The 19911-nt window shown below is 35.4% G+C and overlaps 1 protein-coding gene across 5 annotated transcripts in view; it reads left to right on the top strand.

Annotated features, from left to right (window-relative positions):
• CNTN1 (contactin 1) overlaps nt 1–19911 on the top strand; it is a 368487-nt gene that overhangs the window by 269600 nt on the left and 78976 nt on the right. For 4 of the 5 annotated variants that reach the window (XM_086713642.1, XM_086713644.1, XM_086713643.1 and 1 more), the window contains one exon: nt 12105–12263. In XM_086713642.1, the coding sequence (XP_086569768.1) occupies nt 12105–12263 (159 nt within the window). Of the gene's footprint in view, nt 1–3512; nt 4710–12104; nt 12264–19911 lie in introns of those variants that run through there. The other variant, XM_086713647.1, reaches the window with a different exon arrangement.

The raw sequence follows: 19911 nt of genomic DNA, 5'->3' as shown, positions 1-19911 counted from the left end.
ATAATATTAATTAAAGGCTTATTACTTAACAGGCACTGTTTTAAGTGATGGCTACTATTGTTATCCCCAATTTACACATAAAAAAATGAGTTCCAATGAGGCTTAAGGTCATACAGCTACTAAGCAGAATGAGATTTGAATCCAAGCAGCCCGACTACAGATGTAACATCTAGCTCATGGCTGGAACACAATATAACGAAACACTAATCCAGATATATTCAATGAGATAAAATAATAAATTTGGAAAATTTAAAAACTAGGCCTCTTTATTGGTAAGAACTTTTTATTCCATAGAAAGTCACTGATGCCGATTTTGCAATTTTATTTTTGCCCACGATAATTTATAGCTGACCTAATAACAGGGGAAATTATAGTAGTTAAAATATATATATATATATATATATATATATATATATATATACACACACATATATATAGCTACTCAGCATCATGCAATTATAATAGCAAAAACAATAACTATAGGAGGTGGCTTTAAAGCTTGATTTTAAAATGTGCTCTTTAGCTTTAAAATTGATTCATTCAAGGGGCACCTGGGTGGCTCAGTCTGTTAAGCCTCTGACTTCAGCTCAGGTCTTGATCTTGAGGTCTGTGAGTTCAAACCCCAAGTCAGGCTCTGTGCTGACAGCTCAGAGCCTGGACCCCGCTTGAGATTCTGTGTGTGTCTCCTTATCTCTCTGTCCCTCTCCCACTCACGCTCTGTCTGTCTCTCACTCTGAAAAATAAATCAACATTAATTTTTTTAAATAAATAACATTCACCTATTCAAATATTTAAATGTTTTACTTTATAATGGATATGTCTATAGGACTCTCATATAAATTTTATCATATCATCTTTTTGTTGTATCTTAAAATTGCTGTGAGGTAGTAGTGTAATAACTGGTAATCCCATTTCATAAGCAGAGGGAATTTAAAAAAGGAAAAGGAATAATCTTCAGCTCTCACCTTATAAAGCCAGAACGTGGCCAGATACCAGTGCTCTAAATTTACTATATAACTTATTTTACTTCACTTAATGCTTAACTTCACAACATATAAAAGCCAGATCATATCATTTTTATTTTACATCTGTTTCACTGTTGGCATGTGGTTTATTTTATCAAGTTAATTAAATTGTCTACCCAAACTACTCTGAAGTATTGATGATCATTCAAAGTTAGGTTAGAGAGGAAAGTAAAATCTTGATATCATCAAATTAATTAAGATATACTCAAAGAGAAAGGAAGAAATGTGAAAAGTATTCTGTAACTGACTCTGTAGACTCTCTCTTGATACCCTACAAACCCAGCTGTGGATTTGAACTATGATGCAACCATGTTTCGCATCCTCTCCACTTCCTCCTTAAAGGTAACTACAGGATCCCATACTTGACAGAATACCCCATGTGTTATCTAAATTTGACTTAGGACCTATCATTACATCAGCACAGCAGTGACTTCTGTCTTTCCTCTGCTACTGCACTTTCCCGTTATACTATTTGACTGCCCAGTACACTTACAAGTCAATGCCCATTCTGGCATAAATCCCAAGGCTTTTTTTTTCCCTAAAAAGTAAAACCCTATTTTAATTTCTAATTGTCCAATATTAGCCATCAGTAATGGTCGCTCTATGGACACAAGAGGAGGTGAGGAAGCTGGCTGTGTTTCTGTGAATTTCCCAGGGCAGCGAGAATGCCAACTCCTTTGAAAGTGCGTCGGGATGATGCAAGTAAGCTAAGAGTTAGCATGTTGCAGGGACAACCTTGAATCCACTTCATTTTAGAAAAGAAATAATGCACAAACATGTGAGTAGCAAGTAACTCGTGACATGCCAAGATGTAGTGATCCGAGGCTCTGTCACACTGAAGAGTATACCTCTAAACTTCAGCTCCTTCCCATATTACTGGCTGTCAACACCAGAGCTTGAGCAACTCCACGTGTTCCTGAGAATCTCTCCAGGAGCAATGGACCGTTACTGACAGTAATATGTCAAATCTGTCTGATGTCACCATCTGATATGTTCTTGTGTAAGCTGGTAGCTAAGGTGCCTAAATCAAGGAAATGGAATTCTATTGTACGGCAGTTTAGGGAGACTTGCTGTGTGACTGTGCAGAATCCCCTCTTACCAGACTTAAAACCTCAGGGTTCAGAGAAGCAAACTCTGCTAATATAGCAAAATCTACCAAAACTTTATTTAAAGGCCAGGAGTAAGGGGAGTGGTGTTTGCACAGAATATATCCAAAATTAATACTTCCAGTTCTTATTGAAAAGATGTAGAAATCTCATGTGTTTAAAGTGACAAGTGAATTTGGCGCCCTTTGTTACCATTTATCATAAGGACAAAATTTGCAATAAGCAGTCAGCAAAAGCGAGTTTTTACATATTATTTCTCATAGTTAAGTAGTCACTACCAGAGAGATAATAGTGTGGTGAAGTGGTCTAATTCTAATAATCAAATTATACTTAGTTATGGGTAAGGGAAAGAGGTGGCTGGTCATCCTATAAATTACATGATTTTCTCTAATACTATAGTTAATATATGCATACAATCATTAAAAGATCTACATGATGTGAGGCATCTGGATGGCTCAGTCAGTTGAGCGCCCAACTCTTGGTTTCAGCTCAGGTAGTGATCTCATAGTTCGTGAATTTGAGCCTTGCATCAGGCTCTGCATTGGCAGTGCGGAGCCTGCTTGGGATTCTCTCCCCTCTCTCTCTGCCCCTACCCCACTTGCACTCTCTCTCAGTCTCACTCTCTCAAAATAAATAAATAAACTTTAAAAAATTAAAAGAAAAAGATCTATATGGTGCACTTTAAAAGGTATGACATTTGGCATGAAGCAAATGTACCTTAGAAAGCCACTCCCACTACTGATTCAGCTGTGGTCTTAGGCTAGTCAGTTAATCACTCTAAGTCTCAGATTCCATATTTATGAAAGAGAATAATAATAGTTAGAGTTCACACAAGTACCATGGTGATGTTTTATAAACATCTTCCTTTATTTCTTCCCTCTTTGCTATTAATGTACAATGTAGACATAAAAAATAAATACCATATACCTCAAGACACAAGTTCCCATGACATCCAGTCCCAAACACTGATTAGCTTTTTAGAATCATTGCTAAGTTCACCCTCAGTATTTTTTTCTTAGTTGTAAGCCTTCAAGCACATGTTTTAGTAAGTAGACTTGCACTTCTGGAATGAAATTACAAAGGTTCTAGGAGTTTTTGTTTGTTTGTTTGCTAATGTGGGGGAACAGATCCAGGTACAGCTCTTGTTCTCTAGAAAGTCAGTCACTATTAAAGGGGGAGAGAGGTTTGATTGGGCCAAAGCGTGTCACTTTAGCCTTCTCTCTTGGACTCCCATCTCCAGTGTCTAGGAGAAGATGTTTTCCTTTGCTCATTAGTTCAACTTACCCATCAAGGACTCATGGCAAATACCCAAAGCACATGGCTTCCTGCCCCTAACCGGGCATCCACACTGTCCCTTCAGCCTTGATCTTTCCTCTTGCAGGTAAAAACAGAAAAGATGGAGAGAAAAACATGGTGGATCCTTTTCTCCCCGTCTGTGCCAGCCTGCCTCCAACCTGGTGATCGTTGACACTCACCATTTGTGTGAAAGCCTTTTTTTCTTTCTTTCTTTTTTTTTTAACATATTATTCTAGATTATACTAATTTACTCAATTTTGTAGCTTCTGCAGTTTTCCCTCCCATCTAGATCTTAGAGGATTTTTTCCCCCTTTGAAACTTCTAAACATACTTTTGAGCAGGAAGATATTTAAAAATATAATTATAGCTTCACTAATATGAAAAATGGCTAGTGAACTAACCTAGTACGTCTTATAATGGCCAAGTGAAATTTTTGTGTTTTCATGTCCTGTTTTTCATTGAAATTACATATCTCAGAAATTAGCTCATTATCTGAAAAAAATTATGAAGAACTGGTGAATTATAATACAGGAGTATTGCCACTGAATGGACTGTTTGATTTAGCCAAGCAGGTAATGAACAGTGTTGTTGTCAAATTCACGAAGGTGTCATATTAATTAGGATGCATTCTAAGGAGCATTACTCCATTGGTCTTTTGTATCCTGATGCCATATATATATTCTTTGGCAAGAATGGATGAAAAGCAGCAATAAACAACTCAAGACTGTCCATGGCTCTGTAGGGTTTTTGGAACAATTCCTGGGATTGGGAAGTGAAAATGGACAGCATGCAGAGAAAATTGTTGTCTCAGTAGCAAGGTTTATGTGAAGATACCAAGCCGTTAACAGCATGGATGTGTATTTAATTTTATTAACTCCTACCATCAACCTTCTTGGATCTTTAATTTGGGCAGGAAATTTGAGACTGTGACTGGAAGGACTTGAGCAGAAGTGAAAGATTAAAATGAAGTATATATAATTCTTTCTGGGACTGCTTAAATTTCATTGTTTCAAAATACTTTAATTTTTCCCCTTTGGTCAAAAAGACATGCTTAAAATTCTTGTCTCTTTACCAGAAATAATTTTGCTCTTAAACAGGTTTATATTTAGGCATAAGGTATTATACAAACTTCTCATTTAGTAGCTCAAGCAACCCCATCTGTTGTTGGAAGAACTCTCAGGAAAGTTTTGAGGGATATGGATATGACTCTTAAATATATATGTAGTGTTCTTTTTTAAATAACTCCTTAGTCATCATAAAGGAATAAAAATCTCTGGCTCAAGATGTTGTTAATTTCCATCTTTTTAATTTTTTAAAAAATTTCCACTCTCAATTATTGTCACGGATGGAACTATCTTAGAATTTAGAATAGAGATCCAGATCAATTGCCATTTTAATAAGATATTTAGAATTTTTCTGAAACTCTCATGTACCTGTAAATATCATCATGGAGATACGTGCATGAATCAGCATTGTGGGCATCTTCTTTCATAGACCGTAATTGAAAGTATACCACCAAGACCAGATGGGGATATAGTTGTTGGTTTAAAAAAAAAAATTTAATGTTTATTTATTTTTGAGAGAGAGACAGAGTGTGAGCAGGGGAGGGGTAGAGAGAGAGGGAGACACAGAATCTGAGCTGTCAGCATAGAACCTGATGCGGGGCTCAAACTCACGGGCCATGAGATCATGACCTGAGCTGAAGTCAGACACTTAACCGACTGAGCCACCCAGATGCCCCTAGATGGGGATATAGCTTTAAAAAAGAAAGAATAAAAATTTGAAAGAAAATCACATGACAACAAATGTGCTTTTCCTGTTTCTGGGAAAGGGAGAATATTCTTGTTTAAATAAACTGCATTGATAATAAGTAGAGGTTATAAAGATTCATTGCTCTCCTGTTAGATTTATTCTCATTACGAATGGATCTAAGTTCACTTCTCTCAGTGTTAGAGGTTAAAAAACTACCATGCTCCTATTAAATGGTAGGGATGTTTAATATTCACCTTCACCTTAGTAGAGCTTTGACAAGACCCCATGACACTGAACTGCGTTTCAGAACATTATGTAGAACCATTGTCTTAACTAATTTTGAGAACAGAAATAGGCCTACAATAATAAAAGGACTTTAGCTGACACATACTGGTAAAAAAAGAGGTCGCCCCTCCTAATATAACTGATGTCCTTGTGATTTTTTTCAAGATTATTTTATTTTAAAAGGGAAGATAATTTGTTCTGAGAAGTTTTTGTTTCCTTAACATTCAAACTTTTCATTAAAAATTGCTATTTTAGTAAAAAATAAACAAAGAATCACAGAGCTTTGCATGTGGTGTTTGCTTTAATTACTTAATGGGAATTACAGGTAGAGAGTAGTGCTAGATGTGTTTCACGCTTGCAGCAGCTCTGGAACGTGAAGGTTTATATTAAATGTGTGTGCCATGTGGAAGGGAGTCCCAAAAGGACCAAAAGTTTAGGGTCCGGTTGTTTAGAAAGTCAGTGTTTAAGAAGAAGAAAGTCCATTAGTAATCAGTACTGCCTAAGTGTCAGCACAAACTCAAGCAATGCACGGGGTGGAGTCATGGCTGCTGTGCACCCTGTTTAATTCTGGAGGGTCCCAATTTCAAATCTTCTATCCCATTTGACTCATCCGAAAATGTGTCTCAATTATTGATGGAGACATTTTAAAATATTTTTTTCCTGGCCATTTTTTCTCAAGTGTCTAAACTCCTTTTCATAGAATGTTACTACTTTCCCAAAGAAGAAATGGCCAAATTGATAAATAGTTGTGTTCTTGCTCAGTTTTTCCTCTGATTACCTATGACCAAGAATTGAGTGGAAATCACATCTGTATTTCGCTCATACATAGGTATTTTTACCTAAAGACACTGGCAAAATTAAGGAAAGATTAACAGATGGCTTTATGTGATCAAGAAAAACTGGGGATATATTGAGTATGAATTTATAGACAGCTGATGTGTTTATCTTCATTTATCTGAGTTAACAGATCAAGCAAAGATTTAAAAAGTTATGGTCATTGTATAACAGTTTTGGTCATTTTTTCTAAAATATACACTTGTGCCCAAGATATTCATATTGTCCCCAACAAGAGAGGTCTCCAAAGAAAGCTCAATACCATTTTTTGAATTTGATTCTGATAATGCAATAATTTAAATCATCATGCTATAGTTATTGGAAAGTTGGTTTCATGGCAAATTGGCTGTGTTTACATCCTAGCTTTGTCATTTGCTAGCTGTATGACTGTGATCGTTTAATCTATCTATGTCTCTGTTTCCTCATCTGTAAAGTAGCAAAAATGATAGCACCTACATCATTGATGATGAGATTTAGCAGTGACTTCAATATAACAAGGGCCTAGTAAAATATATTATTTTTATTAAAATAAAAAATATAAAATTTTTATTCACTAACATTTTATGTCATATAAATTTTATGTTGTTATGAGTTCATACTTGTTAAAAAATACATTATATTATTTAAAAAAACACAGAGAGATCCAAGAAAACAACAGGGTAAACCTGTCAGTATTCAGGTAGCTTTTTGGAGGGCTTTTGCAGATAGGCACCTTCGGGCTGCAGGATCTAAATTTCAAATGGGCCTTTTCTCATTTTGTGTGAGTTATGATGCCAGGACACCCAGTCTCTTGTCCCAATCTGTACTCTGTTACAAACTATCTGGGTGACTCTGGCAATAACCTTTCTGGACTTCTGGATCCTTTGGTAAATATACAGATATTCACTTACATGCACTCTAAAATGTATGTGATCCATATTACATACTGAAATATTTTTGTTATTTGCCTGCAGTCAATGATTTCATAGTTAAGACATTGAGAACCTGGAGAGATTTAAGGGTAGGGAGTATCAATGTGGCAAATGAGACTGCATTGAACCACAGATGATAGAGGACCATTCTGGATATTTCCCACAGTCCTTCTTCACTGGTTGAAAAAAAAAAAAGAACAAACTTCAGTAAGTGTAGATTCCTGTTGCCTGACTTTGAAGAACCCACAATGTTGAAACATAGCACTAGCAAGGACCTTGACAGACCACTAATTATCCCCTATAGGTGAGATTTTTATGGAGCGTTCTCAGGCAGCAATCTCTGCGAGGGATATTTAAAGGCAGAGGAAAAGAATATGAGTGAAAAACCAGGATAGTAAGACAGAGGGTAGTGCAAATAGAGAAGGAATTACATAGTGGCAGCCTCTACCTGAAGAAGTACAGAAAGGTAGGTCCAAGAAAAATAGTGATAGAGCACCATGATTTTGAATAGGAGATAGAGAGTATTGACACTGAAGTTTGCACTGGAAATTTTATCCTAGGAGAATTTGGTCAGACTGTCTTCATAAAAACTAAAAACAAAAAGCGTCCTTTAAAAAGCTTTTTATCTCCTCCCCCAGATCTTTTTTTATTTTTCTCCTTACTCCTCTCTTTCCAGTTTCCGAAGTATTTAAGGGTAGTGAGAAGAATCAAAAGAAAGTTTTGCCAGGGCTAGTCAGGGAAATATCCCAGTTCCTCCACACACACTTCCCCCTCCTCCTGCCATCCTGATCTGTAATGATTAAAAACGAAAGAATGGGGGTGCTTGGATGGCTCAGTTGGTTAAGCATCCAACTCTTGATGTAGGGTTAGGTCATTGGGATCCTCTGTCCCTCTCTCTCTGACCCCTCTCCCACTCAAAGTAAATGAACAAACATCTAAAAATTTTAAAAAATTTAAAAAAGAAAGAAAATGGAAGACTAAAATAATTTCTCATTGAATGTATATAAGCATTTAAAACGCATGTCAAATTCCAAAGTTCCTTTCTATCTGACCAATGTCTCTGTGTCATTATAATTTCAATTTAATTTCATTTTAATTTATATATATATATATGTGTGTGTGTGTGTGTGTGTGTGTGTGTGTGTATATATATATACACACACACACACACACACATAATTCATTATAAATAACATTCTTAGGAACAATTAGCTATCTGCCTGAGGGCCACTTAAGAAATTGGAAAGATATATTAGTAGGGTAATAATGAAATAAGCTGCATGTAACAGTCCATTTGCTTACATTTTTCCCTGACTTTAATTCATTGCTTGTATATTTCTTGAGAGTGTTTGTAAAACAGTAGGAGCTTAAAGAGAGGGAGAGGGAAAAGGAGAGGGAGAGGGAGAGAAGGCAGAGAAAAAGAGAAAGAGAGAGAGAGGAGGTGGAGGTAGAGAAGAGACAGAGAAAGAGAGAGAGAGAAAGGGAGGGAGGGAGGAAGAGAAACTCTTAGAATCATGTATTGCTTTTTTCTCCTCATTGATGGAAGAATAACAAGGGTGGCCAGTTCCGAATGCCTTCTTGTGTGTGTGCTGAGGAACTGGTAGCTGCATTTTATTTTCTACCATAAAACTTTTTTCTCCATTATGAACAGGAAAAAATGAACAAGTAATATCAGCTACACTGCTTTGAAAATCTTCCTCTGGGGGATAATACAATACTGGCCCTGAGCTGACCTCCTGGGTTGTGCAAGTTCCTCTTGATAGCACCACTCCGTTTTTGCTACATCGTGATTTCTTAGTACAAACTAAGGGACTTCACACTGCCAACCTTTCCTCATCTCCAACAAATTTATCAGAAAACACTTTATTTTTAAGTGAAAACAAGTTGTAAATGAGCAAGCTGAGAAACAGATCACTCCCAATTCAATAATTACTGCTGCTTAGTAGCTCAGATGCCCAGGAAGCTCTTACAGGAATAATAGCAATAATACTTTTGATACTTACAGTTTACTGAGGACTTTCTATGGATCAAGTCTACCACTATATTCTTTAAAGATATTGTTTCAATCCTAAAAAAAGCTATTCTATATTATGATCAATTTTTATTACTCCTAGTTTACAGATGAGGAAATGGAAACAATAATTTTAAAAACTTGCCCATGGTAAATCAGGGCATAGAACTGATTATATATATATAATATTTGTATATATTTATATTAGATATATTCATAAATATAAATATATATAATATATAATATACACACACACACATATATTTTAGAGTGTGTGGAGAGTTTGTGTGAGCATGGAAGAGCGACAAAGGGACAGGGAGAGAGAGAATCTTAAGAAGGCTCCACTCTCCTGACACTGAGTCACCAGGCAAAGAGCACAGAATTTAAAGTCAAGCCTCTTTTAAACTCCACAATCCCTGCCTTTAATAGTACTTTTCTCTCAGGTATTTTCCAGGAGATATTCGTAGTCACTTACTAGATGGAAAAGTGTACTTCACATTACTAAGTAACATTGCCACACCAGGGTTTTGAGGATCTCAGCCGACACCTTTCCATTTGTTCTCTCAATTTTACCTCCTTAGGATGATAGTCAAGGCAAATGGAAAAGTAGAGCTTGTATTGTGGATGACTGTTATGTTTACAGAACTGAGAGAAGTTCAAATGTGATATATGCATTTATGTAGACACCAAAATATTTGTTAAGAACCCATTAGCAGCCAAGCATATATCAGAGGAAACAAAATGCACAAATTTAATTACAATGTCTTGCTTAACAGTGTTACTCTTCAATGAATGGATGACTGAGTGAAATTATTTGGCATGTAAGATTCCAACAAATATGTTCCTAATATGCAACTCTAATCTGAACTTTTAAAATATTACTCATTTGCCACTCCAAGAACTTCAGAGAATAACAGCAGGGCAATAATTTATACTTTAATGGTTAAAGGCTAACCTATGGCAATTATGTCTTAAATCCCCCTTAACATTTTATTGATGCCATACCTTTGTGCTCAGAAAAAGTATCCAATCAATATGGTTTTTACACATGAAAAATGCAGTTTTTTTCTTTCAGAATATCGCACGTGTTCTATATTATGTGTCTATTTTCATTTATTCTGGATGATGTATATATGTTGCTTTTAATTAACATCGAGAAGTATAAGTACACTATTAGAGATGATCCATTTATAAAAGTTTATTTATATGTTATATAAACCTCCAAATAATAAAATTTACTACCATCAATAGGATGTGTCTTGTGTTATTTTAGTATTAGCAGTAATGTATTTGTATGGATCTATCTATACCTTTTCCCCCTTGGGATCAGCTACAAGGAAATCATCTATACCTTAGCAAAAACCAAAACCCATTTGCAAAAACCAAAACGATGCAGGCTAAGAATCTGATTTGATAAATAAAGAGTAAAGTATTTATATTTAGCTACATGTCTTTAGTACTACATTCACAATGAAAAGCCAAAGGTATCATTTTACCAAAGTTGTTACTATATTTAATATGCCTAATTTAGTTGGGGATCGACTCCTTTCTGGTGTAAAGAAAACAAGTGAGAGTATTTTCTGAAATGTCTATACAAGGATGTCTCTATTCCCTGAGAACCTTCTGTGGCATTGTAAACAGTGGGTGCCTCTGTACCACTTAAAGGATGTTTTTCTCATTTTTAAAAACAAGAAATTGTGATGTAAAGTGTAAATGCCTTGTATGCCATTATCATGGCATTTACTGGCATTTACAATTATAGTTATTTTTTTTTAGTGTTTATTTATTTTTGAGAGAGAGACAGAGCATGAGCGAGGGAGGGGCAGAGAGAGAGGGAGACAGAATCTGAAGCAGGCTCCAGGCTCTGAGCTGTCAGCACAGAGCCCGACGCGGGGCCCGAACCCACAAGCTGTGAGATCATGACCTGAGCTGAAGTCGGATGTGTAACCCACTGAGCCACCCAGGCACCCCGACAATTATAGTTATTTATTTGCTGGTCTATTTCACTCTTTTCAAGACCCTGAAGAGCTCTTCTGTACCCAAAAGTTATGCATCATGTGTTTTTTCTACTACCTGGCATAGTGCTCTCAATGAGTAATATTGGTGCTGACCTATGAAGCATCTATGAAAACCTATTTTTAACATTGTTTTATGTTCTTCATTAATAATCTTTCTGTCCTAAGACTCTTCAGTATATTATTTTGTGTTTCAGAGCATTTCTGGTGTATCTCTGAGTTGATGATTGTTTTTTGCATTTTATGGAAATAGAGATATTTCTTTTCATATTATATATTCCCATTACTGTAACTAATATGAATGTGTTATCCAAAATGATACAATAATTCCCAGAATTTTCTACTCCAAGTAAAATAAACTACCTAGACCATTTAGGGTTATAAAAAAGAATTTGTTCCATCTGGGGGAAGCACAATGAAACCTTTAACTAACTATTCTCATATCTGGACTTATTTGTGCTACCATATCTGATTTATGCATTCAGCAAACATTTATTAACTTGCTATACTCTGTTAGGTCCTATAATGCCAATTGCATTTTATAAGTCAAAGATTGTCATGTGTATGCATTTTATGAACCCAAGATTGTCATATTTATCTTGAATAATGCCATTTCTAAATGATAGCATTTTTCTCCTTTTTCAAAGAGACACCATGAATTCATTTAGCAAAGGCCATATTATTATTATTATTATTATTATTATTATTATTCTTGCCTATTATAGTTTATATATTCCAAAAGAAATATGGCAACACCGATTATATCATACAAATGTTCTTTAATTTCATAGAAGAGTTTTTTGTATTCTAATGTGCACTTAATTCGCTAGCTGGGATTCATTGATTCATTACCCAAATTTTCATTCCAGGCCCTCCAGGCCCTCCAGGTGGTCTGCGAATAGAAGACATTAGAGCCACTTCTGTGGCACTTACTTGGAGCCGTGGTTCAGACAATCATAGTCCTATATCTAAATACACTATTCAGACCAAGACTATTCTTTCAGATGACTGGAAAGATGCAAAGACAGGTAAGTTTCATTTGTCTGATTAATCTGTGCATATTTTTAAATGAATTCTTTTCACAAAAATGAATATCTGGACTTTTTAATGATTTCATCATCTACCTTGAAATGCTTTTCTATTTTTAATTTTTTTTCAAGTATCCCTGTGGAATGATAGTGAAGAAAACCACAAGGAACTTAGACATTTTAAAGCTGCAGGGGAAGTAGCATTTCTGAATCTATAATGGGAAAGCAAAGAGAGGCCTCCTAGTTTTCTAGTTTGCTATGTGTAATTCTAAGGTTTATTAGGAAAAAAACTTCAGGAAATCTTTTTTTTTTTGGCAAATGATATCTATAGCTTATTATTTATGACCCATTTTTTTGCAATTACATAGGTACTATTATTCTGCATTTTTAGAAAAGCCACTTTGATTATAAATATTAATTTAAGCACCCAGTTTCTCACTACTATAGCCTTTGTTTTTCAAAGATGATCATACCTGCTTTGAATTTCCTCAGAACATATTTTCAATGAAGTTTTGGGTGTCCATTTTTTTTTCTTATACTAAGGTATTCTAAAAGTTGATCAGGAAAAATAAATGAGTAAATGGGTTCCCTCCTTTATAGCTATTCCCATTGCCATTTGTCATGACTAGACTATCACATCACACATCAGTTTATCTGTTGTAATGTCAAAGAAAATGAAGGATCCTTTCAATGAAATAACCTGTTTCTGTTTGTCATTTTGACATTATTTTTAAACAAACTTGTAATTGCTAGAGTTTCTTTTAGATATAATGAAGAGACATAGAAATATGTGCTCAGTTGTCACAAGGGGAGAAAAAAACAAAATGAATAAAATGTTTGTCTTTTTAAAAATTGGAAAAGAAGTAATCCCAGAATATCCCAAACCTGCTCTTATTTTTGCTTTAACTAACATAATGGCATTTAATTGTACTGATCATTGAGAAGTTTTAGTTTAGATTTAATTTTCTTTGATAATTTATTCCTATTATGTGAAATGAACTAAATATATACCTGCAGGCTGTTATGAGGGTTTAGATATATTTTGGTATTGAGGTATTCTCCATATATTATATAAAGAACACGAGTTAGAAACAGGTGAAATATTTCTGCTACATTATGCTTGCGAATGTAAGTTATCTAGCAATAAACTTGGCAAATCAGACCATTTGAAAAATAATATAAAAACAATTTAGATGTTTGATAAACCTAAAGTATGGATATTTTCTATTTCTCTGAAGAGAATTAAAACGGATGATAATGGTAATATTAGATATCTAGCCTAATTGACACTGATTATAGATACTAGAGAACAGAATGTAATGAACACATTTAAATTTGGTTTGCTTTGAAAAAGGAGTAATAATTGTAATCATTTTCATTAAATATATGTTCTTACTAGGTAGCTGAATAAAAATATACTTATCATTAAAATATCTATATCTATTCCACTAGAAAGTAAGTTCCATGAGGATGAAGGTTTTTATTCACTGCCCTACTCTAACTCCTAGATCAGGGCCCATAATGCTCATTTATTAAACACATGCTGATGGGGCCTCCATTGTATGCAAGAACCTGTCCTAGATTCTGGATATACACCTGGCCATCCATGAACAAAACAGAGAGAAGAAACACACACACACACACACACATACACACACACACACACACACACCCCATACCCTCAAAAGAGTTTACATTCTAGTAGGAAAGATGGCAATGAACAAATAATTACAGTAAATGTGCAGTAAAATGTACAGTAAGTCCTATGGTGATTAGTGCTAAAGAGAAACAATCGTGAAGAGGGATCATGATACAGGAGTTACATTTGAAAGAAAGGGTGCTTCTGATATTAATCTAGTCACCCCAACTTTTGCATGCTTCTTGTTTACATGTTGTGTCTTTCACAACTGTCAGCGTATTTCAATCTTTGAATCTATAGGATGTTTTCTATTGAAACATATAGCTGCATCTTATTTTTTATCCTGACACCCACTGCCTTTTGATTGGATTCTTTAATCAATTAATATTTCATGTTACTATTTATATAGCTGGGTTTATATATGCCATTGTATTTTATTCTGTTTATTTTTTTTAAGTTTTTATTTAAATTCCAGTTAGTCAACACACAATATAATATTGGTTTCAGGTGTACAATTTAGTGATTCAACACTTCCATATAATACCTTGTGCTCATCACAAGTGCATTCCTTCATCCCCATCACCTATTTCACCCATTCCCTTTCCACCTCCCCTGTGGTAACTATCCATTGTATTTTTGCTTACTAAAAGTTTTACTTGTTTTCATTCCTGTATTCCTTCTTTACTGCTTGAGTGAATATTTTCTAGTATAACATTTTAACTACTTTAATGAATATATATATTTATGTAGTTAATGGTTACTCTATATATACTATATATACATTACTGAATATAAATAAATGAATTTTTAAATATAAATATAAATATACATATTATTACTCTAGGGCTCACCAGCTACATCTGAACTTGTTAGAATACTTCATATGTTTACTAACTTAATTTCAATGAGATATGGAAGTGTTACTCCTAGATAACTCCTAGATAACCCATTTTTTGGTGCTGTGTATTATTTTTAGACCTCTCTATATATTACAACCTGTTATTCTTCTGTTACTGTCTTCTAAAGAAGCTACAAGAAGAAATGAAAGCAAGTACATATTTATAGAGTTTGTTATATTAACTTTTTTATTTTCCATTTTTAGTCCTCCTCATTTGTTCCTGTGGATTTGAGTTACCATCCTTACTTTGATAGAACTTCGCATCCACCTGCCTTTAAGATATTATCAAATATATTACACTTCTGTATGTCTTAGGCCCAACAAAAAATTTTATTTTATAATATAAAATATATACCATAAATATTTTTAAATGTTTATTTTTGTGTGTGAGAGAGAGACAGAGCATGATAGGGAGAGGTGCAGAGAGAGAAGGAGAAAGAGGATCCTAAGTGGGCTCCATACTGACAGCAGAGAGCTCGATGCTGAACTCAAACTCATGAACCGTGAGATCATGAGCTGAGCCGAAGTCGGATGCTTAACCGACTGAGCCGACCAGGTGCCCCATAATAAAAAATTTATATATATGAAACTCATGAGACAGAGTAAAATGATAGTTGATGTCAGCCACTAAATTTGGAGGTAGTTTATAATGCAAATAGCAATAGTGGATGGCAAGATATGCAGGGGTTTGTAGATCCTATAAGGAATTTTTAAACGAAGGAGAAATAATGGTGTATGGAGAAGGGATTTCTGGAGGGCCAAAACTAGAAACATGGAGATTAGCTAGGAGGATATTGAAGGTGAGGGATGTCCAGGTCGGAGATGTCAGTGGCTAGGACAATGGGATAGCAATGCGCATGGAGAGCAGTGCGTGGGTCTGAGATATATTTTTGAAGGCAAAACAGAGCTTTCTAACAAATTGAGTATGGATATTGAGAGAAAGGGCAGAATTGAGGATGGGAAATGAGATTTTGGCTCTAGCATCTGCACAGAATTTAGAAACATTCACTGAGAGAAGTGAGATTAAGTGCAGGTGAGGACTTAGTTCCATTTTGGAAAGTGTTCTCCATTTATTTATGTAGAACTGAATTTCCATCTAGTATAATTTTCCTAAGTGAAGAACTTTTTTAGTATTTCTGATTGTTCAGGTTGCTGGAGTCAATGACCTTTAGCCTTTGGAAATTTCTTTCATATCATATTTGTGATAATTTTTTGAATATAAATTCTAAGTTGTTTTTTGAGCATTTTATTTTTTATTTTTATTTTTTAATGTTTATTTATTTTGGAAAAACAGACAGCGTGAATAGGGGAGGGATAAGAGAGAGAGGGAGACACAGAATCTGAAGCAGGCTTCAGGCTCTGAGCTGTCACCACAGAGCCTGACGCAGGGCATGAACTCACAAACCGTAGTGATGACCTGAGCCGAAGTTGGATGCTTAACCAACTGAGCCACCCAGGTACTCCTTTATTTGTTATTTCTTTTATTTTTTAGTTTATTTATTTTGAGAGAGAGAGAGAGAGAGAGAGAATGGAGGGGCAGAGAGAGAGAGGGAGAGAGAGAATCCCAAGCAGGCTCTGAGCTGTCAGCACGGAGCCTAATGCTGGGCTCAATCTCGTGAACTGAACCATGAGATCATGACCTGAGCCAAAATCGAGAGTTAGAGGCTTAACTGACAGAGCTACCCAGGCATCCCTTGAACATTTTGAAAATATTATTCCTTTATCTTTTTGCTTTTGTTGTTTCTGATAAGAAGGGAACTATTTATTGTTTTTACCTTATATTCCTGTATTTAATGTGTCCGTCATGTCTAGCTGCTTTCAAGATTTTTTTCCTTTTTGCTTTTCAGCTTGATGAAAATATATTTATCCTGGTGGGGGTTTACTGGCAAGCTTGATCTTTGAGTTGATATCTTCCTTCAACTTAGAAAATTCTCAGCCATCATCTCCAGATATTTCTTCTGCGCCATGCTCTCTTTCTCTTCTTGGTCTGTGTTGCCATGTATGTTAGGTTGTTTGATGCGTTCCATAGATCTTGGATGTGTGTGTTTGCTTCTGATTGGATAGTGTCTAATGAATTGTCTTCACCCTCATAGATTCTTTTCTATGCTACATTCAGTTTGCTGAAGATCCTATAAAAATTATTTTGATTTTTTATTTCTATTAATCTCCAGGATTTTTTGTTTCCAGGATTTGGTTCCTTTTCATATTGTTTACATAGTATTCCATAGAAATTTCCTTTTTGTTTTGCAAGTGGTGCACTTTTTCCCACTTGTTACTTTTACGTATTTCTAGTAATTTTTCTATAGTCCTTGTCTGACATTTAACATCTGTCCATCTTTAAGTCTGGCTCTGTTTCTTTTGTTTCTTTTCTTGTTGTTTCTTTTTTCCTTTCCTGAAAATGAATCACATTTCTTTGTTTTCTCATGTCCTGATAACTTTTTAAATATCCATACATTGTGTAAAAAAGAACAGTGGAGCATAAAGTGAATACTACTTATATCCTGGAAAATGCATGTCATTTTTCCAAAACTGTCATTTTGTCACTACAATCTGTAGTTGAGGTGATCTGACTTTTGCCGTTAGATTCAGTTCGGTACAGGGTCAAGTAGATTTGAGTGGAGGATCAAAACCTCTCTCACGTGTGAATGCTTTCCAGCCTTCCCATCAGACTTTGTTTGTTCTTCTAGCCTGGCTCTCAGGGAGGGTTCTATTAGCTTCCCTTCTTCTGCCCCAGGCAGCTGTTGTCTAATCATTAGTCTGAAGCCCCGAGTTCCTGGGGGTGGGTGGGGGAGTGGTTCCAGTTACAGGTTCACTCAGACTTCAGCAGACCCAAAACACTTGTCCCTCTCTGGGGAGGCAGACCGGTCTTTGCTCTCTTGCCACTCACACAGCCACACACAACCACATACTTATTCAGGGTAAGGCCTGGAGTGCATATGGTGGTCTCCATTTTCCTGCTTTGCTCTTAGACTTGAGCACATCTGAGATGTCTGTGCCTCAGAGGGAGGTTTCTTTTGGCTCTCTTGTCCTGCCCCAGCTGTTTTTCGTACACTTGGTGAAGGCCCACAAAAAAAGAATTGGCTGATGGGTATAGATGCTCCTTGATTTGGGGGCTTCTGGGATTCGAGAAAGCCATGCCAGCCTGCCTGTTGTCTTTAAATATCTGTGAAAAGTTTTGTTTTTCTGAACATTAATGACTATGCTCTCCTCTCCCTGTTCCTGTACCTATTCTTCTTCACAAATTTCACAAATTCAGCTCTCTGATAGGCTCTGAAAAATGATTATTTTGTAGATTGTATTACCTGTCCTTTTTATTAGTTATGTAAGTAAAATTCTCTTGTGACAGTGTCCTAAGTAGAAATGAAAAATACTTTTTGCAGTAAATGCAACCATGTAGTTTTTATTTATAGTGGTGCCCACTAAAAATGGAAAGTATAAGACTAAACTCTGTTTTATGAAGGTAATTATTTAAGGTATTCAGTAAATATTTTTCAAAGATACCAAGTTTCAGCAGTCCAAGGATTACATTTAGAATAATGATCTGGAAGAATAGACTGTATGCTTTGAAACAATCTATTGTAAATATTATTTCTCTTGGACTTTTTGGGGATGGACAGCAGAAATTTGATGCCATTTTCTCAGGGTTCTACACGATGCATAGATAAGATTTAGAATGTTGTGTTTGATTCTATACTGCTCCTTGGAGAGGAAATTTTATAGAATATTGTTGGTGATAGGATGTATGTATGGAAGGGGACTGAACATAAAGAGACCTAGAAACCGTGCTATGAGGATCAATTAAGAGAACAAACCTGAGATATATTTTCTAAAATGAAGAAGAAAAATGTCTTTGTGTTTAAAATTCCGTCATGTGGAAGCCTCGAATTTATTGGTGCAAATCTGTAATAACGTCTTAATACATAAATGTTTCTTTAATGTTAGGTTATTTCCTTAGAATAGATATTTGTAAACTAAATTATTTAGTGTAAACATGCCTAAACCCATGAGCTGAACTAAAAAATTATCCAGTAGAAAAGAAGAAACAGTTTCTATTACCACCACCAGCATATGAGTATCTCTTCTACCACATCTTTACTTAGTTTTTAGTGTTTTTTTTTAATTCTTTGCCACATTGTTAGGTTTTTAAAAATGCAAAAAAAAAAAAAAAACAACAAAAAAAACCCACTAGGCTTCTTGTAGGATACTTTGTAGAATTTACTATTTTCTCTTTTGCCTTTCTGTAGCCTCACTTTTTGTTGTTCTTATTTCAGATATGAATTTCTGGGGTTTTATGAGGTTACATTCAAAATTTCCTTGGAGAAAAATCAATGAATCACATCTTTTGGGATGCCAGAGCACAATTTGCCTCTCTTTCACTGCGGAGAACTTTGCCAAATCTATGGCTCCTTTCAAAGTTCTGCCACAAGACCTTGTGGGTGGGGTCTGAAGGCTCTAATATAACGCAGAACCGATGAGAAGCCTGTAAATGCCCTTTTCCATTCTCAAACGCAGACCTGCTTTATCACTTAGAACCTCTGAGTGGCTTCTGGATAGTTTCAAATGCTTGAATTTTGGATTGAGAGGGAAGAACCTAAAGGTTCTGAATGTATTTAAATTCTAAGGAAACACCAGGATTCACTAGGCAACTTCAAAGAATCTAGAACAGGTGGGATGACATTGCCTAGAGTTATTCTTGAAACAATATATTTTTTAGTCCAGAGGTCATTCCGGCTATTTCTGAAGCTTTTCAGTTAGTGCATGTGGCCTGATGGCAGAGTGCCATAAGCATGGTTTCCAGGCAACAAAAACACTGTGAATTATTGGCCTTAGGATACCCATGAGGCTTGCTTCTCTTTTCCTCCAAAGATTAGTCACAATCTTTTTATTCTGAGCCTCAGGGACTCAAGGCATTTGCAAATGAATCTATGGATTATTGTGTATGGTTGGTTGTTAAAGTAAGACCTTCTCAAGAGGGTCTTTTGACCTGAGTGTTAACGTAAGGAGCATGTCTCCTGCTCTGTATCCCTTTGATTGAGAGTTACACTCAGGAGTAAAACCAAGATTTAAACAGCTATCAGGTTAATACTCAATATAGTTTTTATAGGGAGAAG

This window comes from Puma concolor, chromosome B4 (assembly GCF_028749965.1).
Source record: "Puma concolor isolate L17-30 chromosome B4, mPumCon1.1.hap2, whole genome shotgun sequence".
NCBI lineage: Eukaryota > Metazoa > Chordata > Mammalia > Carnivora > Felidae > Puma > Puma concolor.
Note: the sequence above shows the minus strand (reverse complement) of the source record. Positions and strands in the feature narration are given on the sequence as shown.